This window comes from Fusarium falciforme, chromosome 4 (genome assembly GCF_026873545.1).
Source record: "Fusarium falciforme chromosome 4, complete sequence".
Taxonomy (NCBI): Eukaryota; Fungi; Ascomycota; class Sordariomycetes; order Hypocreales; family Nectriaceae; genus Fusarium; species Fusarium falciforme.
Window position 1 is genome coordinate 2,687,182 of NC_070547.1, and position 26,131 is coordinate 2,713,312.

General features: G+C 53.3%; 5 protein-coding genes and 1 pseudogene across 6 annotated transcripts, besides 1 other annotated feature; 4 read left to right on the forward strand and 2 right to left on the reverse strand.

The window, feature by feature from the left end:
* Positions 1-47: 47 nt before the first annotated feature.
* On the reverse strand, positions 48-2,495 carry NCS54_00557300 (Putative dipeptidyl-aminopeptidase B; the record flags this gene model as incomplete). The annotated part of the gene is made up of 1 exon (XM_053151071.1): positions 48-2,495. The coding sequence occupies one exon, from the start codon at positions 2,493-2,495 to the stop codon at positions 48-50; it is 2,448 nt and encodes an 815-aa protein (XP_053007046.1).
* Positions 2,496-5,039: 2,544 nt separating this feature from the next.
* Positions 5,040-9,763, forward strand: NCS54_00557400 (annotated as a pseudogene). Its single transcript has 2 exons — positions 5,040-9,543; positions 9,597-9,763.
* Positions 5,040-9,763: a sequence feature.
* A 2,242-nt stretch (positions 9,764-12,005) lies between these two features.
* On the forward strand, positions 12,006-12,727 carry NCS54_00557500 (Hypothetical protein; the record flags this gene model as incomplete). Its single annotated transcript, XM_053151072.1, has 2 exons — positions 12,006-12,258; positions 12,324-12,727. 2 exons carry the CDS (start codon positions 12,006-12,008, stop codon positions 12,725-12,727), a joined length of 657 nt encoding a protein of 218 aa, XP_053007047.1.
* Positions 12,728-13,617: 890 nt separating this feature from the next.
* On the reverse strand, positions 13,618-16,431 carry NCS54_00557600 (Hypothetical protein; the record flags this gene model as incomplete). Its single annotated transcript, XM_053151073.1, has 1 exon — positions 13,618-16,431. One exon carries the CDS (start codon positions 16,429-16,431, stop codon positions 13,618-13,620), a length of 2,814 nt encoding a protein of 937 aa, XP_053007048.1.
* A 5,629-nt stretch (positions 16,432-22,060) lies between these two features.
* On the forward strand, positions 22,061-22,530 carry NCS54_00557700 (RRNA-processing protein; the record flags this gene model as incomplete). Its single annotated transcript, XM_053151074.1, has 3 exons — positions 22,061-22,133; positions 22,189-22,334; positions 22,390-22,530. 3 exons carry the CDS (start codon positions 22,061-22,063, stop codon positions 22,528-22,530), a joined length of 360 nt encoding a protein of 119 aa, XP_053007049.1.
* Positions 22,531-23,507: 977 nt separating this feature from the next.
* On the forward strand, positions 23,508-24,653 carry NCS54_00557800 (Hypothetical protein; the record flags this gene model as incomplete). Its single annotated transcript, XM_053151075.1, has 2 exons — positions 23,508-23,947; positions 24,005-24,653. The coding sequence occupies 2 exons, from the start codon at positions 23,508-23,510 to the stop codon at positions 24,651-24,653; spliced, it is 1,089 nt and encodes a 362-aa protein (XP_053007050.1).
* Between the last annotated feature and the right edge of the window lie 1,478 nt (positions 24,654-26,131).

Sequence of the window (26,131 nt, forward strand, 5' to 3'; positions counted from 1 at the left end):
GCCGCTTTCAACTTCTCAATTGGGCATATCCAACATATATACTCAATTCAATCAGTCGAAACCGCATCATCCAAATCCACACACACCTTCTCGCCCTGCTGCAAGTATCGCCTAAAAAACTCGCGCTGCCGAGCAAGTCCATACGAGCTCCCCCCACATCCATGTTCACCTCCAGGAATCAACACCAACTCGTAATTCTTTCCAGCCTTGTTCAATGCCTTGACAAGCTGAAAAGTCGAAGACGGATCCACGTTGTCATCAAGTTCCCCAACAATCAACATCAGCGCCCCCTGCAACTTGGCTACGTGCGTCGCGTTGGACGACTCTGCGTACGCCTCGTCGACTGGGTAGCCCATCCACAGCTCGTTCCACCACAGCTTGTCCATGCGGTTGTCGTGACATCCAGAGTCAGCTGCCGCGGCTTTGTAAAAGTCGCCGTGGTGCAGGAGTGCTGCGGCTGCGCTCTGTCCGCCGGCTGATCCTCCCATGATGCCCACGCGGGAAAGGTCCAGCCACGGGCGAGTTTCTGCCGCAGCTTTGAGCCAGGCGATGTGATCTGGGAGGCCTGAATCGTGAAGGTTTTTGTAGCAGACGTCGTGGAAGGCTTTATTGCGGTGACTTGTCCCCATGCCGTCGACTTGTACCACGACGTAACCTTGGTCTGCCCATTTCCGCTGTCTGGCGAGAGTTGAAAAGGCCTTTGGAACATGAAAGTCGTGTGGCCCAGCGTATATATCATCAAGAACGGGGTATTTCTTGCTGCTGTCAAACTCGGCAGGGCGAATGATGATTCCGTATATCATGGTTTCGCCATCGCGACCAGGAGCTGCGAACCTCTCAGCCGGGGCCCAACCGCCCTTCTCCAACTCTTCCATGGACGCTTTGCTGAGCTCCAGCAACATCTCGCCAGAAGCTCCATCGCGTAAGACTGTTGCCGGCGCCAAGTCCACCCTCGACCAAGTGTCTATCAAGAAGCGCTTGTCCGGAGACCAAGTCCAGGAATGGGTCCCGTCTCCTTCTGTAAGGATCTTGAAGTCAGACCCGTCAAGGTTGACGCAGCAGAGATGTTTGTGATACGGGTCCTGTTCAGGCTGGAGTCCATAGCCGTAGAACCATATACGGCGCTCGTCTTCCTTGATGAATTGGACATCGCCAACTGTCCAAGCTCCCTTGGTTATCTGGTTTCTGACGGCACCTTGGGCGAGATCAACCAGATAGAGGTGGTTGTATCCATCGCGCTCACTCGACCACACAAGCTCATCTGATTCCTCGAGAAGTTTGACGTACAGCTTTGTGTAGTCGATGAAAGTGTTGCTCTGCTCTTCAACAAGAGTCCTTACTTGCCCGTCGATGCCGATACCGATCACCCTGAGATGTTGGTGACCACGCTCATTGAAGAGGAAACGGTACTCATGACCACTCTTACTCCATCCCAGATCCCGTATCTTGTAGGGGTTTCTGAACAGCGCGTTGTCTGTTGGGATCTCACGATAGCTTTCCAAGTCAAAGAGGCGAGGCCTGTCGATTCTCACCCTGTCCCCTGGCTTCAGATATTGAACAATGCGCTGCTTCGGCTCGATCTGGTCGTCTGGAGATGATTCCACGAGGTGTATCTTGTGGTCTTGCTCGGGGGTGTATTGCCACGCAACCGCATACCGGTTGTTGGGTGACAGGTGCAGCTGGCCTTCGTCGTAAGGATGTTCCTCACTACCATATTCAGACAACTGTTTATCCTGACCGTCCTTCTTTCCAAACCAAACGTTGGAATTCTTGACGTAGAGTTGAGTCTCAGCCGTCGAAGCAGTTGATTCCCCCTCCTCCTTAGAATCGTCGTCGTTGCTTGGCGAAGAAGCTTCCTCGTCCAAATCGACAAGATTATTGACAACGGCAACATCGGTACGCTGATCCGGTGCTGCGTAGATGGCCCGAAACCTCTCATTCAACGCATCTACGAATCGCCAGACATGGCCAACGTAGGTTTCTTGACGCACTGTCCCGCCGTTATGGATGTTGTGATACCAAATCGGTTCACCATGCCAGTCGATCCAGAATGCTTTGATGGTTGTTCCGGTGCGGTTGACAAAGTCGACAGTTATATCAACGTCGCCGTTGGAAGAGGGGATCTCTTTCTGTAGGAACTGAGTCGACTCATCTGAGGAGAGCTCGCCCTCCCATTGTACCAGGTCATTTCCAGGCTCATACTCCCATTTCTTATCGGCAAAGCGGAACCGGACAGACGAATTTTCGGGGATATACTCGATCCAGGTGAATGGAAGAGAATCCTCATCCAGCTTCTCGCCCGTCTTTTCTTCCAGAGCCTCGGCCAGCTGTTTGTGGTCAAAGGCGATATCACGGCGCCTCGCGACGGCGTCAACCAGGACAAAGTGAAACTTGCCAGGCGCGGAGAAGTGTCGATACCAGAATTTGGTTCCGCCTGGGAGCCATTCAGGCTTCACCGTGGTGGCCTCGATCCACCTCTGCGCTATTTTGTCCATGGCTCAAAGTGTTTGGTGATTCTGAGAGGAAAGAGATGTTTGGCCAAGTTGAAAGGTAGTGAGACATGGGCGTAATCCGTGAGGGGATTGCCATGCTGGCTGCCTAGCATGTAAGCGGCCACTCTGGCGTTTGGGATGCATGAGTGCCTGATCTTCGTGCCACATAAGCGGTGATTGAGAACCATTGGCTTGAGTAAATAATAGGATGTTTCCTTCCGACAAAGGGGTTGGGAAGATTTGGTTCACATAGCAACGGGGGAGAAATTATCCAAGATGAGGGTTGGCGGCGATGAAAGCGACACACGGAAAGGAGGACAATAACACAACCCCAAATAACATAGGTATTTCATAAATAATAAATCATCCTGCTTATCTGTCTTTCTAGTCGAAGGGTTCATTAGACAAATATCATCGTAAAATGCAAAAAGGACAGTTTAGGGTAGTCACCTTCCGTGGGGGTTACAAACAAGCAGAATAAAGAGAACAACTCAAAGACATATATGGCTAGGTAGAATCTTTTGCAGAGAAATCGCCTTGGAGGAATAGTCTCATTGGTTGACTCATCACAGAGTAACATTCTACTTATGCGAGTCTATTTGTCGCTGTTTGTTCTGTCTCTCGTGTTACGACAAATGCTTCATTACCCTGGTTTCAGAGGTCAACTTTAGAATATCTTAACCAATGATAATTTAACCCTGTTTAATCATTTAAGCAATTAAAGAGGATGATTAAATCCTTTCTATCCAATTTTGCACTTTATATCTCATCTCTAGAGCCAAATCTGAACCAAAGACGAGGCGGATATTTTGTCATTTTGTACCCCGACTCCGACACGCGCCGGATGGAACTGCCAGCTTACCCGGCGATACCGACAGGACTTTTCTACCAATGAGGCGAAGGGATCGGCACGGAGGCCGAGAAGACCGCAGAAGCGGAAACGGCGGGCGTTGTGTAGAATCTCATCTTGCTAGAAATCTTACAGGGTGTTCAAACATGCACGCAAGCGGGCTGATTGCGTCAAACCCCAAAGTTCCTGACCGAGCTCCCCGGCGGCGATCGTATCAACGGCGTAAACCCTGCCACATGGGAGGCATTGTATAATCTCCGACAAGGGATACGAGGGAAGTACGCGGCGGCGGCGTCTTGTTGACATTTTTGACAGCCAGCGCCACGTACAACGCAACGCTTGATTAGCTGCCGTGTTGTGCCTTTGGCGGCTTCGCTAGATTCGAACCCTTGATGGTTTCAGCTGCAGGGCATCGGGCTTGGTTTGTTTAAGCTGCAACTTGAGGGTATCAAGGGAGACAAGCTATTGAATTGTTGGTTGCGATGACTACTATCCTGCCAGTTATGCTTGGAGAGCATTCACTGAATGGAATGCCCAAAGGTTGTCTTCAGTGACGAGCACCTCCTCCTTCATCGTCGTAAACTTAATTGTCACCGAGTACCAGAGTCCGTCGGATGAGCCAGGTCTTGACCGATGAATCACACGGCAAGTTAATAATCACACCTCAACAAAGGGTCCGAGGCCATCAACGTTATGCAAGATAAGCTCTCGACCTAACATGTGCCAGCTCTTGGCATTATCACGAGCAGCAACATTTCGTCATGCCTGTTGCCCTCCATCTGCCGGGGCCTTTGGTAGCTTGTTGGTCCGTCTGATCGGCCGAACGTATTGGTCGACAAATCTCAAGATGAAGAAGAATTCCATGCCCCAGGACAAAAGAGGATACAGGTCTCTGTCGCTGATAAACCATCCACCGTGAATCAGCTTTCAACGTTGAGAGCTTCCCCTGCTTACAGACCCGGTCTCACGCAGGCCTCTTTACTGCTTTGGGTTGGGCTGGCACTAGGAGTTGTGCCGTGCTTACCAATACGACCTCATCCCAACAGTACAGGAGCAGCACACAAGTCTTTTGTCTCTGTGAAAGATTCACGCTCACCGTCGCGGGTCTGCGGCTCTGGACCCTCAAGGTGAGACCTAGATGCCCTACGCTTACCCTGCCCTGTCCTAAGTCCGCAGATTATGTCCGAAGCGAAAAGATCTTCATCTTCGGCCTGATTCCGTTGGATATGCTCCAAGTGGGCCAGACTCAGATATCCCGAGTCAGGATCTCCATCTTGCTCTCAACGCCACGTTTATGACTGGTCCGGAGCCTTCTCGGAAACAAGAAGCTAAACTCCAGGGCAAGCGTGTTAGTCCCTTTCTGGCTCAAGACTCATCATGATGCATGGCGGGTGTTGATTTTGACAGCAACACTACGAGACGTGCCCCTAGTGCGCCATCTCGCCTGCAAGCCCCCAGGCAATCTTGCATCATTGATTAAAAATGTGCACATTAGTGATACGCCCAGAGACCAATACGCAACGGGATGGCTATAAATCCACTGCAGCCGGGTCAATGGATTCGATTGAGAGACAAGGTTCACGGCCTTACTGGCTTATCTCCAGAGGTCTTTGTATCTTGGACTCGAGCAGCATATCTATAACAGTCGAGGCGGCGCCTCAATAATACACCTGCATTCACGTCTCGTGTGTAAAGAGCACAACCCGTACAACCCAACCTCTACAGCCGTCAACATGTTGGGCAACACTGTGGACGGCGATGCTCTTCGCCGGACAGAATCGTCCATGCAACAACAACAACACCCTCCCCAAGATGAGCATCGACGAAACGAAGCAGGCAGTGATGCCTCCTCATCAGACGTCGCCCCCGAAGGAAAATGGGGTGAACGCAACCAGGACGACGTCCACGAGCAGGAAGCCATGCACGAGTTTGAGTCTCTTCGACACAACCTCATGAGCCTGCACAAGACGAGAACTGGCGAATCACACGTCAGCAAGGCACACACGACAAAGAGCAGAACAAGCCACGCTGCTTCTCGCATTCAGTCAAGACGACAGCAACAGGCTGAGGACGACGACTCAGTCACCGACGTGGAAGCCGGTCCCAATGACGATGATGGGTTCGAGCTTGGAGAGTTTATGCGCGAGGGACACTTTGAGAAGCGCAGTGAAGAGGGTTCCCTCAAGCGTGTTGGAGTCGTCTACGAGAACCTCACCGTCAAGGGCATCGGGAGCACCACCTCGTTTGTCCGGACCGTACCCGATGCCATCCTCGGTACCTTTGGCCCTGATCTCTACCGTCTGGTTTCCCAGTTCATCCCTGCCTTTCAATTTGGAAAGCCTCCCACCCGGACGTTGATCAACGACTTTACCGGCTGTGTTCGAGATGGCGAGATGATGCTCGTTCTGGGTCGTCCCGGTGCTGGATGCAGTACCTTTTTGAAAGCCATCAGCAACAACCGCGAGTCGTTTGCAGCAGTCGAAGGAGAGGTCTCTTACAGTGGTATCCCTGCAGATGAGCAGAAGAAGCTGTATCGAGGAGAGGTCAACTACAACGGCGAAGACGACATCCACTTTGCTACCCTCAGCGTTTGGAAGACCCTCGCCTTTGCCCTCATGAACAAGACCAAGAGGAAGGAAAAGGCAGACATTCCCGTCATCGTCGACGCCCTCATGAAGATGTTTGGAATCAGCCACACCAAGAACACCGTCGTTGGTGATGATTTCACCCGTGGTGTGTCTGGCGGTGAACGGAAGCGAGTCTCTATCGCGGAGACTCTGGCCTCCAAGTCGACAGTTATGGCTTGGGACAACTCGACTCGAGGTCTTGACGCATCGACTGCCCTCGATTATGCACGATCCCTTCGGATCATGACTGACATCAGCAACCGAACGACTCTGGTCACTCTCTATCAAGCCGGTGAAGGCATCTACGAGCTCATGGACAAGGTCTTGGTCATCGACCAGGGACGACAGATCTTCTCGGGTCCCGCCAGCAAGGCTAAGCAGTACTTTATCGACCTCGGCTTCGAGTGTCCCGAGCGCCAGACCACGGCTGATTTCTTGACCGCCGTCACGGACCCCACCGAGCGCCGCTTCCGGCCCGGCTTCGAGCACCGAGCCCCCCGGACACCTGAGGAGCTCGAGTCAGCTTTCCGAAACTCGCCCAACTACCAGGAGCTCCTGGCTGATGTCGCCGCGTACAAAGAGTCCCTTCATCAGTCTGACTATCAGGATGCCAAGAGGTTCCAGGGTGCTGTGCAGGAGGCCAAGTCCAAGCACGTCTCGGACAAGTCGCCATACACCGTCTCTTTCATCCGACAGGTTATCGCCTGTACTCAGCGAGAAGCTTGGCTTCTCTTTGGCGATACGACTACTCTCTGGACAAAGCTCTTCATCATCATTTCCAACGGTCTGATCGTGGGTTCTCTGTTCTACGGACAGCCCACCACCACTGCTGGTGCTTTTAGTCGCGGCGGTACCCTCTTCTTCTCGATCCTCTTCCTCGGTTGGCTTCAGCTGTCTGAACTCATGAAGGCCGTGTCCGGACGCTCAGTAGTTGCCCGTCACCATGACTACGCCTTCTACCGCCCATCCGCCGTCTCTCTCGCCCGAGTTGTCCTCGATTTCCCCGTCATCTTCGTCCAGGTCTGCATCTTTGGTATCATCATGTACTTCATGACGGGCCTCGACGTGGACGCCTCCAAGTTCTGGATCTACCTGCTCTTTGTGTACACCACCACCATAATGGTCACGGCCCTGTACCGCATGTTTGCGAGCTTGTCGTCCGAGATCAACACTGCCGTGCGGTTCTCTGGTATTTCGCTCAACCTGCTCATCATCTACACCGGATACGTCATCCCCAAGACCCAGCTCCTGAAGGACTACATCTGGTTTGGCTGGATATACTGGATCAACCCTCTCAGCTACAGTTTTGAGGCTGTCATGGCCAACGAGCTGTCGGACCGTCTTATGGACTGTGCCCCTGAGCAGCTTGTCCCCCAGGGACCTGGAGTTCAGTCAAGGTACCAAGGTTGTGCCATCAGCGGAGCGGGAGTCAATGAGCGACAGGTGACTGGCAGTGACTATTTGGAGATCACGTACAACTACACTCGTGGGCACCTGTGGCGCAACTTTGGTGTTGTCATTGCCTTTGCCGTCCTCTACATCCTCGTCACCGTCATCGCCACTGAGATGGTTAGCTTTGCTGCTGGAGGTGGTGGTGCTCTGATCTTCAAGAAGAGCCGCAAGGCAAAGGACCAGGCCGTCAAGGCCGCTGCCCCTGCTGATGCCGAGAAGGCCATGGAGGCTGGTGGTTCGTCTTCTACCGTCTTGGCTGATTCCACTGCCGCCGATGCCTCGGATGCGCCCCTGGAGCAAATCACCGACAGCGAGTCCATCTTCACCTGGCGCGATATCGAGTACAGTGTCCCCTACATGGGAGGAGAGAGGAAGCTACTCAACAAGGTCAGCGGATACGCCAAGCCAGGTGTCATGGTTGCTCTCATGGGTGCTTCAGGCGCCGGAAAGACAACTCTTCTCAACACTCTTTCACAGCGCCAGACCGTCGGTGTCGTCACTGGAGAGATGTTTGTTGATGGCCGACCTCTGACCGCAGATTTCCAGAGGAATACCGGTTTCTGCCTTCAGGGTGATATTCACGACACTACTCAAACTGTCCGAGAGGCTATTGAGTTCTCCGCCATCCTGCGCCAGAGTGCCTCTGTCCCCCGTGCTGAGAAGATTGCCTATGTTGACAAGATCATTGATCTCCTCGAACTCAATGATCTTGAGGATGCCATCATCATGTCTCTTGGTGTTGAGCAGCGAAAGCGATTGACCATTGGTGTCGAGCTTGCAGCCAAGCCATCCCTCCTTCTGTTCCTCGATGAGCCTACCTCTGGTCTTGACTCTCAGTCTGCCTACTCCATCGTCCGCTTCCTCAAGAAGCTCAGCCGCGCTGGCCAGGCCATTATCTGCACCATTCACCAGCCTAGCTCCGTCCTCATCCAGCAGTTTGACATGGTCCTTGCCCTGAACCCTGGTGGTAACACATTCTACTTTGGTCCCATGGGAGAGAACGGTCAGGACATTATCAACTACTTTGCTGAGCGTGGAGCTGTCTGCCCTCCCAACAAGAACATTGCCGAATTCATCCTCGAGACTGCTGCCCGGCCTCACAAGCGACCTGATGGCACAAAGGTTGACTGGAACCAGGAATGGGCCCAGAGCCTTGAAGCTGAGCGGGTTCTTGAAGAGATTGATGGTCTTAAGCGGGTTAGAAGCTCTGCTACTGAAGGACGACAGTCCAGCGATGGAGAGCACGCCGAGTTCGCCGCTTCAACTTGGCTTCAGTCAGTCGAGTTGACCAAGCGCATGTTCAAGCAGCACTGGCGCGACCCCTCCTACATCTACGGCAAGTTCTTCGTCGCTGTCATTGTCGGTATCTTCAACGGTTTCACCTTCTGGAAGCTCGGCTACACGATGCAGGACATGCAGAACCGCATGTTCACCTGCTTCCTCATCGTCACTGTGCCTCCCACCATCGTCAACGGTGTGGTGCCCAAGTTCTTCACCAACATGGCTCTGTGGCAGGCCCGAGAGTATCCCTCTCGAATCTACGGATGGGTCGCTTTCTGCACTGCCAACATTGTTGCTGATATCCCTGCTGCCGTCATCTCGGCTGTGCTATACTGGGTGCTTTGGTACTGGCCAACTGGGCTTCCCACTGAGAGCTCCGTCTCTGGATACACCTTCTTGATGACGCTTCTCATGTTCTTCTTCATGACCAGCTGGGGTCAATGGATTTGTGCATTCGCCCCCAGCTTCACTGTCATCTCCAATGTCTTGCCCTTCTTCTTCGTCATGTTCAGTTTGTTCAACGGAGTCGTCCGTCCCTACTCGATGCTTCCCGTGTTCTGGAGGTACTGGATGTACTACGTGAACCCCTCGACTTACTGGATCGGCGGCATGCTTGCAGCCACTCTCGATGGTGCTCCCGTTAGGTGTGCCCCTGAGGAGACGGCCAAGTTTGATGCTCCCCCGAACCAGACATGTCAGGACTACGCAGGGGCTTTTGCCAAGTCTGCTGGTGGTTATCTCCTTAACCCCGATGATACCAGCGGCTGCCAGTACTGTCCATACAGCTCTGGTAACCAGTATCTCGAGTCGCTCAACATTGATGCGAGCGACAAGTGGAGAGGTATGTTACTCGACCAAATCTGACTCAATATCGCATGCTAACAGTGTTAATAGACTTTGGAATCTTCCTTGCCTTCTGTATCTCCAACTGGATGCTGGTGTACTTCTTCATCTACACCGTCCGCGTCCGCGGCTGGGGCTTTGGCCTCGGCTATGTGTTTGGTGGACTGGGCAAGCTGGTGGATCTGATCAAGAAGCCATTCCAGAAGAAGAGGGAGTAGAGATTGAAGGAATGATAATAGCGGATAAGCATTGGGATAAAAGTTAATAGAGATTAGAATGGGCATAGATGGAGTTGATATTATTAGACTGGGCATCATTGATGGATAATAAGATTGGCCATAACAAGGCAACACTTGACATATACAATAGACTTTCCAACTGGATAATTATATGTGCGTGTTGGATACATGTTAAGTCGATTGAACAACCACACTGTCCAGCTGTTATTGATGCAACCGACGGATGCCGCTATTACGGCAAAACACCTCTGACTCATTCTAAGGATATGTCTCTTATTATGATTAAGACTATCATAAGAAGAGATAATGCTCTAAAGCTCTCTTCTAATTATCTTGTAAATTTTTGTCTATCTTAATTGCTATCATTAGATCAGGATGTGCTCATTCCTTTGCCTTCATCGGCCTGTCTTCCTGACCCGCACGGAGGCTGACATGCCGGACCGGCTGTCTTCGGCCCCGAATTGCCCCACACTACACCACACCGGCTTCCGGCTTGTCTGAACAACAATCGGCGCGGCGGCCAAGTAACGCGGCTTGATGGACTCGAGAATGTAGACAGACACTCAGCTTTGTACGACTTGGTATCAATTCAAAGAACCGTAGAACAAGTCAATGAGCCCCCAATAGGTAGTGGTAGCTAAGGGCGCGAAACCCTCACCAAGCTATCCACCACAGTGGGTATCTCATATCAACCACGCACGAGAGTGGATTTCGAGGCTGGCAGAACTCGTTTCCCTTCCTTCATTAGAGGCATTTCCAAAGCGAGAATCCACCCAAGAAAGCAGCTTGGCGCAGTGGAAGCGCGGTATGTACACACAGATTCACTCATTTCTGACAACCCACTAACGTTCAAACAGCCGGGCTCATAACCCGGAGGTGTAAGCAACTTCGAATCCTCGGAACATGTTATTCAGAGACTGACATTCAGAGAAGCGCTGGATCGACACCAGCAGCTGCTAAATATCTTTTTTGCCTTTATTATTACATTTTAGGTGCTCTCTTTTTGTTCCATTAAGCGAGTTGTGGTGCTCGTACTTCAAGGACCTTGACTGACAGACAACTGGCTAGGACAGATGTATCGCCTCATGTGCATAGCCTTGCGTAATCTTTTAATGATGAACTGCTGCTCGTAATGCTACCAAACGGCTGCCGGAAGCTACGTGTGGTATATGGATGCTACGGGAAGTATTGAAGCTGGTCTACGACAAGCATTATGCACATTTAAAGCATGTCCTCAAGCTGTTCTATAAGCTGGGAAGAGCCAAGTCACCAAAGAAGTCTTTCGTGGGATACTAAGTGATATTGGTGGGATTCAAGGTTGGTGCATTTGGTATTAGTGAGTGAAAATAGGCTTTGAACGATGAATAGTGTTTAGCTTTCAAAATACAAATGTTAATAAGACTATGCAATGCAAACATTCTGCTCCCAGACCTCGTGGTTCTCTTGGTGCTCCGATCAGGCTTGTCAAACTGGCTCGATTGCATTGCAGGCAATCCATGTCCGAATACCTAATGTGAAGCGTTACAGGCAAGGGTTGCGTTCGAGCTGGATGAGCCCTCGCTTGTTGCCCACAACGTCGTATTAAAGTCGACATCGGGCGAGAAACTCTTTCTGCGAGTTTCCACCTGGATATTTTACTCTACAATACCATCGACAATCGCATATCAAGAGAAACTTCAGGACCCCCAAGACTCTGAAGATCGATCAGCTAACCTCCCTAAATACGTTAGCCCCAGGGTCCCCGCACGTTAGCCCCTACAAAGTGCGTGCGTCTCGTTTCAGGGACTCCAACGGAAGGACCTCACCTAATCTGCTCAGCCCAGCCAAGGCCAAGCCAAGGCCCAGCCACTCGAATTTACGGTGAGCCCAGCCCACTTTCTCACCCGCTCCCGCTACCGTCCCTCTTTCAATCCATCTTCAGCTCTGACTTGCATCTGCAAAGTGTGGTTTGCATATCGCGCCGCCCATCCTTCCTTCAACCTTCAACTTTTGCCTCCAGCTGGATCGCCGACGCAAGGGAAACGCCCGACTCCCTTACGCGACTTCAATTGACGCATTTGGTTCCTTGTCTCACTTTTGCCCGCCGCTTCCCCGCGCGCGCGTGTACGCACTCGCGAGACAGAAACCCTCCCCGGGTCCCCTCCTCGAGATACTCTCGCCTCTCTGAAATCTCACCACTTTTTCCTCTACCGTGCAAACAGCGGAAGCAAACTCGGGCGCAATGGGCTTCCTCGATTGGAATGACGGCGCCTCCGTCCTCTCTACCCGCTCCTCTCATCGCCGCCATCGCTCCTCTCGCTCCCACAAGAAGCGCCGCTCCCGCTCGCGATCCCGATCTAGCTCCCCCGACCGTGGCCGCTCCTTTGCGGGCTCCATCTTTGGCGGTGACCGTTATGGCAAGCACAATTCTTCTCGCGCCTCCTTCTTCGGGCTCGGCGGTGGCAACAACAGCCGCTCCAGCTTCTTTGGAAACAGTAAGTCTCAACCCCCTTCAGTTGACCACTTCACCCCCAGACGTTGACCCTTGTGCTCCCTCCAGGTCGTTCGTCCTACTACAAGCGCTCTCCTCGCCAGGGCTTCATCCAAAAGACTTACAAGCAGCTGAAGCGCCTCCTCCGCGACCTCGTCCACTGGGCCAAGCGCCACCCCTGGAAGGTCTTCTTCCTCGTCATCATGCCCCTCATCACCGGGGGCGCACTGACGGCCCTCCTCGCTCGCTTCGGCCTGCGCATCCCCCCGGCTATCGAGCGCATGCTCGGCGTCGCCTCCAAGGCTGCCACCGGGGACTCGTCTGGCCTTGTTGGCGAGGCTGTCCGCATGGCTAGTGGCTTTGGTGGAAACACCTCTGTCCGTATGGAGCGCGATACCCGATCCTTCAGCGGCGGACGAGGCGACGACAGCTGGGGTAGTGGCCTGGCCGACATGGCCAAGAAGTGGATGTAGCGTGCGTGATTAGGGCTGGACATGGATCAAGACAGGACATGTGAGATATTATGGGCGTTTAAGGCTGGGCTTGTTTTGTTGTTACTTTCTTGATCCCTTTTAAACTCTCGATCAAACAGATGCATTGGAGCAGTATACATATACATACATACACACATACTTGGATAAAATTCATGATTTATGACCATCACTAAGACAACTCGACAACTGTTCGGGCAACATCGTGAGACGTGTGATTTCTCAAGCCAAGCCAACTTGGTAAACCTCCATCCGGGACTCTTGACGGCTTCACAAGACAAGACCCAACCAACATTCACTTGCAAAATTGTACCAACATCCATGATTGCAGCACTATATTCATTACTAGTTCTGTGCGTCACCAAACCTGCCTCGTCCTCCTTCGCCAAATACCTAGATCATCACATTCTCCAACTGGCATAACCAGTCACTCGGAGATGCCATCCAAATCCTTCCTTCGTAGTCTCTTGTGTCCAGCGACCTTCAGTTTCAGCTGCCTGTCAAACCCGACTCAACCAGCGGCCCGTTGGCCCGGGAGCCAGGTATGCTTATGCAGGTACCAATGCTAATCATGCAATCATTAACCGCCTGCGCCCCTTTCCGTCCTTTTAAACTAAAAGTCTTAAATGATGTGCCGATCCGAGTCCTTGAGTATAAGTCTGTTGTTGGAATCCTCGTTCGATCGGACTTGACGCTTCAGCTCGCTTGTCCCCAGGCCTTGACTTGACTCGAGTCAAGCTAATTGACCAAGCTAGAGAGCAAGTTGGTGAAGCGCGAATGTCAAACATATTGTACACATGCCCACATAAGAAGTATGGACATAGTAATAAGGTGCCAGTGATGCCAGCCAGAATCCATTATCAAGCCTGCCATTACTGCTTGGATGAGCCCTCTTTAGCTGTGGGTTTCCAGAATTGCATCATCCGGCTAAGTCGCTTCGTTCGGCTGCTCTTGGATTTCTTGTGCGTGGACTCATTGTCAAGTGTCACTTCCATCGAGAGTTTGCTGCGTTCACCATGAGAGCTGCTAATGAGACGGCTCAGACTGGCGAGGCTGGATCGACGGCGGCCAAAGGCGGCAGATGACACCGAGACAGGGCGTGGCTCACGAAGAATCGGCTGAGACATGCGCTGGCTAGGGAGGAACATGCTCTCCCGCGTCATCGTTGAGTTGCTCGAGGTAAGTGATGGAATGTCGTAGTCCACAGAAATTCGCACCTCGGGGCCAGGCTCGCCCATGAGCAACAAGGATTGGAAATTGTTCTCATCTGCAACTGATGAAGGAGCGGTCGAGATGCGTTGCACTTCAACTGACATGGGCGACCTGGGGGACGGGAATGAGGACGAATGGCTCATGGCATATGGGCTGTTGGGGACATTGGTCGGTGTGGGGAGGTGGATGGGGCCAATGTCGACAGGAGCAAGATCGTTATTGCCCGAGGCCCTCCTGAGCGAAGCGGGAGCTGAGTCCGCGTTATCATTCCGTTCGGGAAACGCGAAGGGTGACCGGAAGATGACACTTGGCAGCTCCTCCTCAACAATGACGCTGTCATGTAGAGATGACTTGGAGCGCTCGGCACGGACTGAGCCAGCTGTGATCTGATCCTTGTCGCTCAAGCTAGAGCTAGTCCGCCTCATGCTCTGTGCTGAGCTGTGAGTTGAAAGCTTATCTTGAACATCGAGCAATGGGTCCTTAGTGACACCAGCCGGGGGAGTTGCGTCACTGTCTGACTCGAACTCCTCTTCAGAGGATTCATCTGGTGTCTTTGACTCGTCGTTTCCAGTTTCGTCTTCTTCGTCTTCCTCAAAGACATCGGCCATCGTCGAGCTGCTGTTGTAGCGGTGCATACCAGCCCTACCAGGGTCAAAAGGAGGCAGATCGGGAGCAGATTCCGCACGTCGGTGGTAGTGCATGCCTGGACCAGTGAATCCTTTCATGCCCTGAGCACTATGAAGTCTTCGCTTGTTGGTGGTGTTGCCAGCGGCTCGCTGCGCCGCCTCCCATTCTGGGTTCAACGGCAGTGGTGTATTAAATGGTCCAAGAGCTGCGTCAAGATCAATCATGGGGTACGTTGTTTCGTCTGAGGGCCTGGGCAGATCATGTTCCGCTGGAAGGTTGGGAGACTCGGTGACAGTGAAGGATGGAATAGATGGCGCAAGCAATTCGGGCTCCCCATACATCTCACCATCGTCGTCGTCTCGTGAAACACACGAGGCTGGTGGTGTAGGAGGACGAACTTCATCCGACTTGGAACGCTTGGTGTGGCTCTTGGGCTTCCGGGGTAGAATTGCACCAGCCCAGCCCTTGACCTTCTTCTTCTTTTTCTTGCCCTTCTTGCTCTTTTTCTGCTTGGCAGGTGCCGTGTCAAGACTTTCACCAGGAGCATCGGAGCCGTGTTCGGATCCAGAGGCTGCCTTTGGCAAGGAATCCGATGAGCTGGAACTGTGTGGCCGTGTCTTGGTGGGAGAAGAGCCTGTGGTTGAGGCGAAAAACGACCACCGCTTGGCAACCTTGGTCGGGCTGGGTTCAGGTTCTCCAGCCTTGGACGCTTCGGCGAGGTGAAGCAGTGTTGGGATCGAGTTCCGGCGCTTTGGTGAAGATGTGGTATTAGAAATATCCTGGGTGCGTTCGAGAATAGCGCCGGCCGTGCTCGGTCTCGAATCTGTAAGCTCACGTGTTGATGTTCGAGAGAGTGGCACCGGGCTATCTCTCCCACTTGGGGACGCGGCAGAGACGATTGAAGAAATGCTCCCCGAAACTGAATGTCCAGGTCGTGCTGTTACCGTGCTGGACGTTTCATTAGAGACCAGGGATAGTGGTCTAGGGATAAACTCCAGTGTATCCGAGAATCCGACTCGCGCTTTCGGTACTGCCTTGCTCTGCTTTGGACTTCCTTCGGGGGAACAGTGTGCCGAGGCAGGTTGTTTGGCGTCATCCGGTTGCTCCGTTGGGGTAGCCTGGGGTTCGAGCTGAATCGGTTCATCGAGCTGAGCTGAAACACTGTTCTCAGGCTGGATGTAGCCAGTTGGGCTAGTTGGTGCACTGCTTCCTCGACCAGAGGCATCGAACACGGGTGGTTGTAGGATGGGCAAATCGTTAGTCGAGATAGCACCCGAGATACCTCTTCGGTGTCCTCTTCTCGGGGGTTGGAAAGTAGGTGTCATAAATCCACTCTCTGATTTGGTTGGGCTTGTGCTCATGACAGCAATGGAGTTGCCCTCACGAAGACGACCACCAACAAACTCACTGCCGCCTCTTCGATGTCCATGGCCACCAGGCCGTTGTGGTGATGCAATATTCCGAGGAGACAAGGGAGGAGTCAAAAGGCAGGGTGTCTGGGGATCTGGAGGGAGAAGAGCACCTGGGTTGAAGCTGAAGTCTGGCAACGCAGATCGATGCTGCCTCTCCGCATTTTCAGCGGAGAACCCAAAGCTGAAGTTCGGTGTCTCGATAGCAGACATGGGACGGCGACCTGTGGCTCGCGAGAAAGAGGATGGTGCCGAGGCGGGCGGCTGAGCCGGGAAGACGAATGGAGGATTTGGTGGAGGGTCAGCACGAGACTGAGGGTCAAGTGACGGCGACGCAGCCAGAGGATCCATCGGGAGAGCAAATCGATCCGCGGGGTTGTCGAAAGCTGGGCCAGCGGATGGCCGGGTTAACCGTTCGGGGCCGAAGGTGGTTGCCATCTTCTCCTCAGCCGCGCAGCGGCAATCGAAGTGATGGGCAACTGGGTGTGAATTAAGGGTTCATAGGACAAGCAAGGCAACCGTTCTGGAACCGTGAGGCTCGCTTGATTCTCTCGTTCGAACAGTCGTGATCGGGCGTGGGGATGGATTGACTCGTCGGAGGACAGTCGCGGTCTGAGACGTCACAACAATCAGTTGACCAGTTTTGAGAATTGCAAGTGGACGACACGGGAAACGCTAAAAGGGCATCGGCTTTGGGACAATGTTGTGATCGAGACTGGAAACGAGCGAACAGGCTGGGGTGACGGACCAGGCGGAAATGGCAAAAAAGGCTTCGGTGTCGTCGAGCTGGATGGCTGAAATTCGAAAAGACGAAGGCAACTGGACAGACAGGTTGTTTAAACTAATGAAAAGGAGTGGACGGCCAAGACCAGCGCAACTCTGAAGACAAGAGAGCGACTGGAATCGCACCAGAAGATGTCGGGAGGAGGAAGGGGGAGGAGGTTCGGCGCTCGCAAAGCGGCGTTGTCGATGAGGTGCAGCCGAAGGAAGGGTTGAAGAAGAGAAGACGGGGAGGGGGCAAGGCGGTTTCGAGATGGAGAGATGGAGGGAAAAGGTAAATGGAAGGCCTGCCGGGGTTGGAGGGTGTTCAGCCACACAGCGCCCACTGCGAGCAAGGGGTCCACTCGTGATTTAGGTACACGGGAGCATGTACCGCTGCAACCAACACGAGAGCGGACGAAGCGCCGGAAATGGCCAAGGGGGACCTGGTCCTCTGGTACCGCTGCCCATCCAAGTCCATTCCCCCCAAAAGGACCCCCATGGACCCCCCCGGCTCGCTATAGTCCAGGCACCTGGCCAGGTACCCTCTTAGCGGCTTGCCCGCCCTGGACACCACAGGCACCAAGGGGCGCCACCTCGGGGAACTCCAGCATCCGCCCAGGCCGTAAAAGCGATGGACGATGGATGGATGCCATGGATGCCATGCCATAGCTGCTTGATGGAGGATGGGCGAATTGACGGGAGGGACAGGGGGCGCCCGATGGAGGAGACAAGGGAGCCCAAAGAGGCACAACAAGAGGTTCCAGGGAGGAGAGAATCACACAAGGCCGCGTCTTCCAGCGCCAAAACCTCGACATTCTCACCCCCTTCGCTCCTTCCCATCATCCAGGGGCCTCCACCTTTTCCTTGGTCTCTCCTTCTTGACTCCGCTCCACTTGGCGGCCTGTCCGTCCCATCCATTCAAGGCCCGCACTGTGCAACTCTTCTCAGCAAATTGCCAGCAGGTGTTCGTTCATGTTATTGAATTGTGCTCCAATAACAAGATGCCATCTCATCCCATCCGTCTAAGCCCTTCGATTGATTGATTAAATTCATGGCAAACCTGCTGGGTACCTGGATCCAGAAGCATATCAAGCAATTAACTGACCCGACAAACAGCGCACACGACGCCAAGCAGGTCCCTCTGGATGCTCCTCGCTCTATCTTACTGAAACAAGGCAGCACCACGGCCATGGATTGACTGATCTTCATCGCCAGGCCAGGTCACACAGTTTGATATTCACTCACCCCCGTTCATGACGGCCGCCATCTCATGGCAGCCAGTACAGATATACCCCCATATGTACCGCCGTAACCGTCAAGATTGCCCTTATTACACGCGCATGGCCATCGGCACATGATACTTGGATCCCACTCTGCACTGTGACGGCTTCCATGGCCACCAAACCCTGGTCATCCCTGGTCGTCTACTCGTCTCGGCGCGACGAACGCTCTTGAGGTGCTGCTTTGTTGGGCACTTAAGGGCGCTGCGATTCGCCCGCTGTTTCCTTCGGGGCCACTCGACCCCCCGGCCCATGTCACGCTCAGCGCGCCGTGTACCTGCACCTGAGGAGCGCTTGTGCATGCATGCAGCAGCGCAACGCAAAGCACGGCAGACGGACGAACGTGCAAGCGAGCAGTCAGTCATGGCTGATTTATATCCTAATAATACCTGCATCGTGCAAGCGCTGCGTCTGGCCGCTGGGGCAACCGCGTTGTTTGCTGTCCTGTCCCGTCTGAGGGCATTCGGATCAGGTTCGTCCCAACTGAATGACACTTGACACGCTCGTGACAGCACTCAGCCGGTCCTGTTACCGGGATAAGATGGCCTGCCTTGTACGGGCAAGAGAGCGGGGGAGGCGAAGAGCAGAGTGGAGGCCTGGAGAGCAACGGTTGCAGCCGGCGGCACGATGTCTTGCTTGACGGCCGCTACGACTCAACGGCCTCGGGCGGTCAACGACAGATTCATGAGGTTCAGTTGATGCCTTAAACCGACTCTTGTCTGAGCTGACCAACCCATTCCTCGCGTCGTCGATCCCTCCAAACTCTCTTGCACAAGCGCACACCCGTCTCCGTACCTTGATCCCGAAAGTCGGAAACCAATCAGACCAAGATAGAGACCTTTGACTACTGTAGCTGCCGCCACCAACCGACGGGTTGTTCATCGTGATGAAGGGACGGGAAGGAAAAGGCCTCATCATGAACGGTATCAGACTGTCACCGACACCACCAACTAGCTCGATAGTTTCCGCGAATTATCGTGTACTAGTCATCATGACTGCCACATCAACTGGCCATCAAAGCTCTTGGATCGGTTCAGATCGAGGGAGTCGTGTCCTCCCTCTCAGCAATTCAGCTCCTCCGCGAGACATGGCTTGCATGATGACTCGGGGCTAGAACCACACGAAGACGGCGATGCGCCACAGGAGTCAGAAGACAACACGCATTTGTGCATAGTGCCGTTTTTGCTTTTGCGGGTTTTCTCCGTCTTCTTTTCCCGTTGCTTTTCCCTCTTGGCCCCGATCCACCCAGATCTTGTCCAGGATGAGCTGGCCTCGTCTTGGGTGTCCCACCTGGCCTGTCAACTCGAGATTACGAGGCCGAGAACACGACCCAGCACCGCCCGTTAGCAAAAGGTGATCACCAAAACAGAGCCAGGCGGTCCGACCAAGCCCTCCCGTATTACGTACCCGTCCGGGCTAGCTTGAGCAGCCGCAATGACCGGCCTTTTTCTCGCGGCGATAACAACATGGTGATTTTACCTGTCGACGAATGAGCCGGCTTCGCTGCCATGCTTACGGAGGTTACATACTGATGGCGCATCGTGGGAGTTATTCTTGACCATGTGCCGTTTGCCTCTACAATGGTTCCTCTCGATCAAGATCCCTGGCCCGTTATGCTCCGTTCTTACGACCCGTTGCTCTCACTGTGCCAGGAACAGACAGCCTCCATTTCCTTGTTTGGCACACCCCGGTACCTGGAACTCCATTCAGGCCTTGGAAGATGCTGATGCTGCAGATGACGGATGCAATTGAGGCTTGGTTTTCCTTAATCTGGGCATGCAAGGCAACATTTGAAAAAACAGATTGCCCTGTTCGGCGAGGGCGGGTAGCTCACCAAGGCAACGACCATCGACGTCCCAATCATGTCGTGTTGTCTATTGTACAGACTACTTTTGACAGGCAGGACAGATCCATTGTTGGGCGCTTGACATGTCGCTCAGATGACGATGAGATACAGTGCCTCACCCGCGACACCAGAATTACATGGCACACGCGGGTCTCACCCAGCCCTTCTTCTCGTTTATCATCGTTAGCGCTACGACTTCTCACAAAAACGAATGCGACTGATACGTATTGATCGCCCACCCTCGGATGTGCCCTGGTCTGTCCCAGTGACCCGAGAAAGAGAGAGGGCCAGATGAGCAGATCTAACGCCCGACGACACCCGCAAAATGGTGCACAGACGGGCTGGGAGTCCCTTGGCGCATCGGTTACTTGACCTAATCCAGTTGATGATGCTTCGTGTACCAGTCTCTCCAGAGAGGCATTTGGCATTTCCAACAACCGAGGCTGAAGACAAACGCAGGCCGCACTGTTCAAGAACCGCCTGAGTTTGGTTGTCGTGACGATAACCCGCTGGGAAACCATCCTCTGCCCTGAGCGCAACGCAAGATGTACCTGAACTCTCCGAGCTGCATGCATTTCGTACCTGCAACACCAGGATGGGTAAGACCCAGCCCTTGTCGGTCCTCTTCTTCATCCCTCATGTCTCATCCCTCGCAGTCAGGCTCTGGGGCGTTTGCCAAGGACCATAGTCTCCTGCGTGGTCCGCTCCACCGGCCAAGCCTCTCCAGGGATCCATTTTCTCCCTCATTCAAGTTCCCGGTTCGTTGTCTCGCCCAGCTCCACCGCTGAGCGAGCGGCCAATTTCAGCCAGAGGTCGTGAAAGAGGCTTACGAAATCTCACCTTTTTTCAGCCTGCGATCGCTCAGCTCGTCCGCGAATAACCTCCCACCAGCGCCTCGACATTTCAGCAATGAGTGCTCCCTCCTTGCATGCACGAGCATGCCTTGGTAATCTCGCCAAGTTGTGGCAGGTGAGGACTCGTACTGCTGACGACTGCTCTTGGACACGATTTCCCTCTTCTTATTATCGGTAATAAGCCAATTTGCCCAGCTAATTACGATTTCCCTCCATTCCGCTGCAAGATCCATCTTCCTGCATTCCCGTGAAGGAGGCCTCGGTCCTTTAGACTTTGCGCCCAGAAATCCCGTCCTCCGTGGTCAGCGGCGAGTTGGCCTTATCGTCATTATTGTGGGCAGTTGACTTGAGCGTGATCCGGTCAAGCTTGGTTGTCCATCCCCTGTCCAGAGGGCGAACCCTTCAGGGGCCCTCCTCGCTTGATACGATGTCGTGCGGAACGAGTTGTCTGGTCAATTGGCTGCCCATTGATCTGACGTATGCAGTGCCATCCTTCCATCTGCAACCAGACTATTAGGATGCGCAAGTTCTCGGGCAGGGATGGGGGCTCCTTTTAAACTCCTGGCTTGGCCGCATCTGGCTCACTTCATGAGAGCATGATTCGGACATCACTCGTATACCCCTATTCCATAAAATAATAACACATGCACTGTGAATGTACGATTGGGCTATTTCTGTACCAAATAATGGCCTAGTCAGCGTTTCAGTCCTCGGCTTCCATCCCACCAAAAATGTAGATGTCTGCAAGCCCAGAAGTCTTGGAGGCCCCGTGAGGCTTACAGTTCGCAGCTGAAGCTGAGAGACTCGGGGCCAATAGCGTGTAGTTCTCCAAGGATGTCACCTCTCCCTGAGCTGGCAACCATTACCCAGTGGCAGGGACGGGAGCGTGTGTTATTGGAAGAGAGGTCAGCTACAGAAATGCGGACCGAGTTGCCGCACCGTACTCCGTGCCGTAAGGCGATACGGGCACCACGAACTATTGAATAGGCCTAGAGATAATGAGATCTTTTTTGGGCTCTCTGTCCTCGGGAATTAGCTCTGCCTCGAAGGGGACGATGGCCTCCAGATCGTGAAACACAAGCGTGACGCGACTCAATAAAGATCGCCCCTTATCCACCCCTTTACTCAAAGTGTGGGGAGTTCGAGGACCCTGGATTTCAAGCCACACCTGATGTGGGGAAGCGGAGCCCCAGCCACATGTTTTCTCACCGCCTTCGGCCGGGCCCCGCCACCACTTTTTTTGACCGGCAGAAAATTTGGTGAAGTTGGCGACGATTGTAGATCTCAAGAACGACATCTCTGTATTACTTTTGTCAACCGCCAAAATGTCCGATACAGCTAGCCCAGTGCCAGAGCCGGCGCCTCAGGCTGAGAAGCCTTTGGGAATGCGCAAGAATGGTATGGGTATTTCCGAGCCTGTCTCGTCACCACCAAGCTGACATTCCGATCCCAGGCAAGCAATGGCATGCTCCAAAGAAGGCCTTCCGACCCACAGCCGGCCTCAAGTCTTATGAGAAACGGTCGCAAGAGCGCGCTCTGTTGGCGCAGATAAAGGCGAAGGAAAAGGAGATGAAGGATGAGAAGGAGCAGTTGCGACAGGTAAGCAAGAGGCGCCCCTTTGCGAAGCTGTGACAATGGTCTAATGCTGGACTAGGAAAGGATACAAGCTATCAAGGCCAAGCGAGAAAAGAAGGAAGAAAAGGAGCGATACGAGAAGATGGCTGAGAAGATGCACCGGAAACGAGTCGAACGACTGAAGCGTAAGGAGAAGCGAAACAAGCTGATCAACTCGTAATTGGGGGGGCTCGTGGTGGCATGGACAGACAAAAACCTTTGACAAACGTTATGATTCACGATGCGACATACCTCACTTGGAGCGGTTTTAGAGAATCGGATGCGGCGCAATATACGGATGGTTGAAGACGTGGTCATTGTTGAGTGGAAGCTCAGCCTTGGGTGTTACGCAATATCGGGGACTTGGGACTGCTGTGTATGTCGCTGATAGTTCCACTTAAAAGGTATATAATCGATGTTTCAATGCGATTGAAGCACATCTGGGTATGAGGTGTCGAACGTCAACCTGGCTTAGGAACAGCTCACAATCGTCGGCAGGGCTTGGGCTGTCCCCTGCGTACATGGATAGGAGTTGCGTAATGAAGAATGACAGATGGCAGGAGGTTGCCTGTTCCTGGAACTCTCATCAGCCATCAAATCATATTTGTCTAGTAATATTCTCCTATGTCTTCAATACCTTACTTGAGAGTGGGACTGTGGAGGAAACAGATATCAGGCTGGGGCAACAAAGCGATACCGATCCTGCTAAGCTCATTACCTGGGCAGGGCTCGGCAAATTAGTTTATCTTCTATGAAGTACGGTAGATATGATACTATAACCCTTGATTTAGCCTCTGTGAATTAGCCGGAGTCCCTGGGCTATCTTGGTCAATGAAAAAGCCTGTCGTCTGCGATCCGGTGGCATGTGAAACTCACTGCCTGCGGATGGGAGCATGGGCCCACTCAGCCACAGACAGGGCACGTCACGTCCTTAAGTTACTGTACTGTGCCCAGTCCACTCGGCGCTGGCCTGATGCATCCCGCAACAAACCTAGAAAGCTGCTGACCATCGGAGCTTGAGCCAGCCAGTCAGCGGGAATCTCTGCTGCCCTCTTTGGGCATCCCACCCCTTGCGTCGCAGGGTCCAGGCGGATAGAGTTTTCGACGAGAAGGGACAGACGCAGACAGGGCGTACGAAACCGGGAAACCGCTCACGCCATGGCCACCGCCGGTGCCTTCACGGGTCCCCGGGACTCGACAAACTCAGTCTCGAGCATCCGCTCAGGCAGCCGTCACCAGCTGAAGCGATCCATCACCGAGCTCACTTCGCCCGTCAAGCTGAGCCGGCGCAAGGAGAAGGAACGCGAGCGCGACCGAGACCGCTATCATGACGACCGCGCCCCGCACTCGCACTACATATCCATATCCCATCCCGTGTCGGTGAGCCCGTATTACCAAGGTCGGGCATCGGTTGAGATCATGCCTCGGTCGGAGGGTGTCACGCCCATGATGAGCCCTGACCAGAGTCGACGGCCAAGCGTCATGCTGGCCAGGGAGGAGGAGAACAGGAATGGCAACGCGGCTGTTCCCGCGGAACCCAAATTGAATAAGGAGGAGAAGCTCAAGGAGGATCAGGCAAAGTCATCCTCGCAGGTCGAGTAAGTTTCTCCAATATCATGGTCTATCGCATCACGATGCTAATACAGACTACTCAGGGGCCTAAAGCAATCACTCGTTGAACTCGGCACGTTCTCGACATCGACGGCCCGACGACTCGACGAGACCTACTACGCTGTTCTCGAAAAGATGACCACGCTCCAATCCACCGTATCAGTACTTAAGGAGCTGGCAGAGGAGTCCCAGAGTATCCATAACAATTTTGAGAAGGACGCGCGCGAGATTGAAAACGACATCACGGCACAGATTGCGTCGATGGGGCAATTTAAAGAACATCAGGACAATATCGAATCCCTCCAGGCTCGGATTCAAGATGGCCGTGCCAGAATCCGGGCCTTGAGTGACCGGGTCGATATTGTTCGTGAACGGGTCGAGCTCTGGGAGCGTCTCGATAAGGAGTCCCAGGACAAGACGCGACTGAGACTGAGGGCCATCATGATCTGCATGTCTGTCATCATGCTGACAATGCTTGTTCTATTCTTTGGCGCCCAATACTTGTCTCCAAACGGAGACATTGTGAGCAATGATAGCTCGGAAACGCCCCATATTGCTGAATCCATCGTCGAATCCCGGAAGGAGGCAGGTCATACAGTACTACCGCCCACCACGCATGAGGGAGACGAAGCATATCTGCGGAGGAGGCATGAGGATGGAGGAGAAATACTGCATGCATTCGACGAACTGTGATGCCATTTGTTCTTGGCATATTTTGAGGCGCTCTTGACAAGCTTGCTTTACTGCTGTACGATTCATGATACCCATATTAGCGCGCAATACTACGTAGCATACAGACTGAGGACTTGGCGCGTATCTCTTGGCTGGAAGATGTCACAGCATTAGTATCAGCCAAGGCCATTGTTTACGACCATGCAGCCGGATCAGAAGCCTTAGTTACCGCACAATCCATTAACTAGACGAGCTGAGCCGTCCAGCGTCGCCACATCTCGGAGCTGCCGTCTGACCAAGTCCCTTTCCCCGCCGCCGAGCCGGTATCCCGGCGGTCTTCTCCGCGTTGTCTTGTCTTGTCTTGGGATTGGAACCTTTGCCGCAGCCGCCGCCAAGCATCCAAACTCATTTTGGTAAAATCCTCGCGTGCATGGCCTTGGGAGTACGTAACAGTGGGACAAGCCACTTTGAAAACAAGGCCGAGCGGCTACTCTGACAGGAATCAAGCATGTGGCTTGTTTTGTCGGATAGAGGCATTGCTGGGTTGGGGGATGCAGGGTTACCCTACGCTGCATCTATTTGTTTTCGGCAGAGAGCCGAAACGGAGGGAGACATGTGGAAATTGATCAATAACTGTACGGGGACTAATAGGGAGTTTGGCACATCTGCTTGCATTGGACTGCATCACTTGTTATTAGTGTCTGATGTTTACTTGTTCGTCTCATTTTCTTTACCAGCATCTAGCTTGTTGACGGAACGTAAGGGTCAACGAGCGAGTCCAGCACAACAAACACACAACAATGGGGAATCATCCCATAAATAGAGATCCACAAGCACGGGAAACTACTGGTCGTGCTGCGCCAGACTGGTGTCGTGCCGTTTATCCCGGACGTTGGTACGCGTAGTGGATAAGCGGATGGTCACCGTTGACCCAACCCAGGGGATTGGGAATCGCCACTTGTTCCGTCATGTAGATACCCTCGTCGTGAGAAGCAGATGTTTGCTTGCTGGGAACTTGGTTCATGTCTCATGTCTCAGCAATCTTGACGGGTGTCACCAAGCTGATGAACCCTGTTGTGGGATCTGAGACGTCCAGTGTAATTCCGCGGATATTGTGCCCGAAGGGTTCAAGACAGACCGTTGAATTCCAATTGAAGTGATAGGGTCTTCCTTTTGAATGTGCAAAGTGTGAATTGGACCTCATCGACTTCGTTCGCCCATTGTTCAGTCAGCCTTGATGTGGGTTAGACCGAGATGAGCAGAGTTTGGGCGCCATTTTGAAGTCACGATTGGCCTGCTCGTAAAACCGTATTATTGAGAAACAAACAGTCAGAGTAACCCTCCAAGGCCCTTCTCCTAGGCACCGCATGATGAGCGGCGGCGCGTCGGTTGTGAATGGGGCAGAGGTCATCTAGTAATCTCTGCTAGCGCGACCCTTGTCAGGAACAGCCACGATGCACAACTCCAAGAGTGGATGCTATCGTGGCTAACATGGCCAA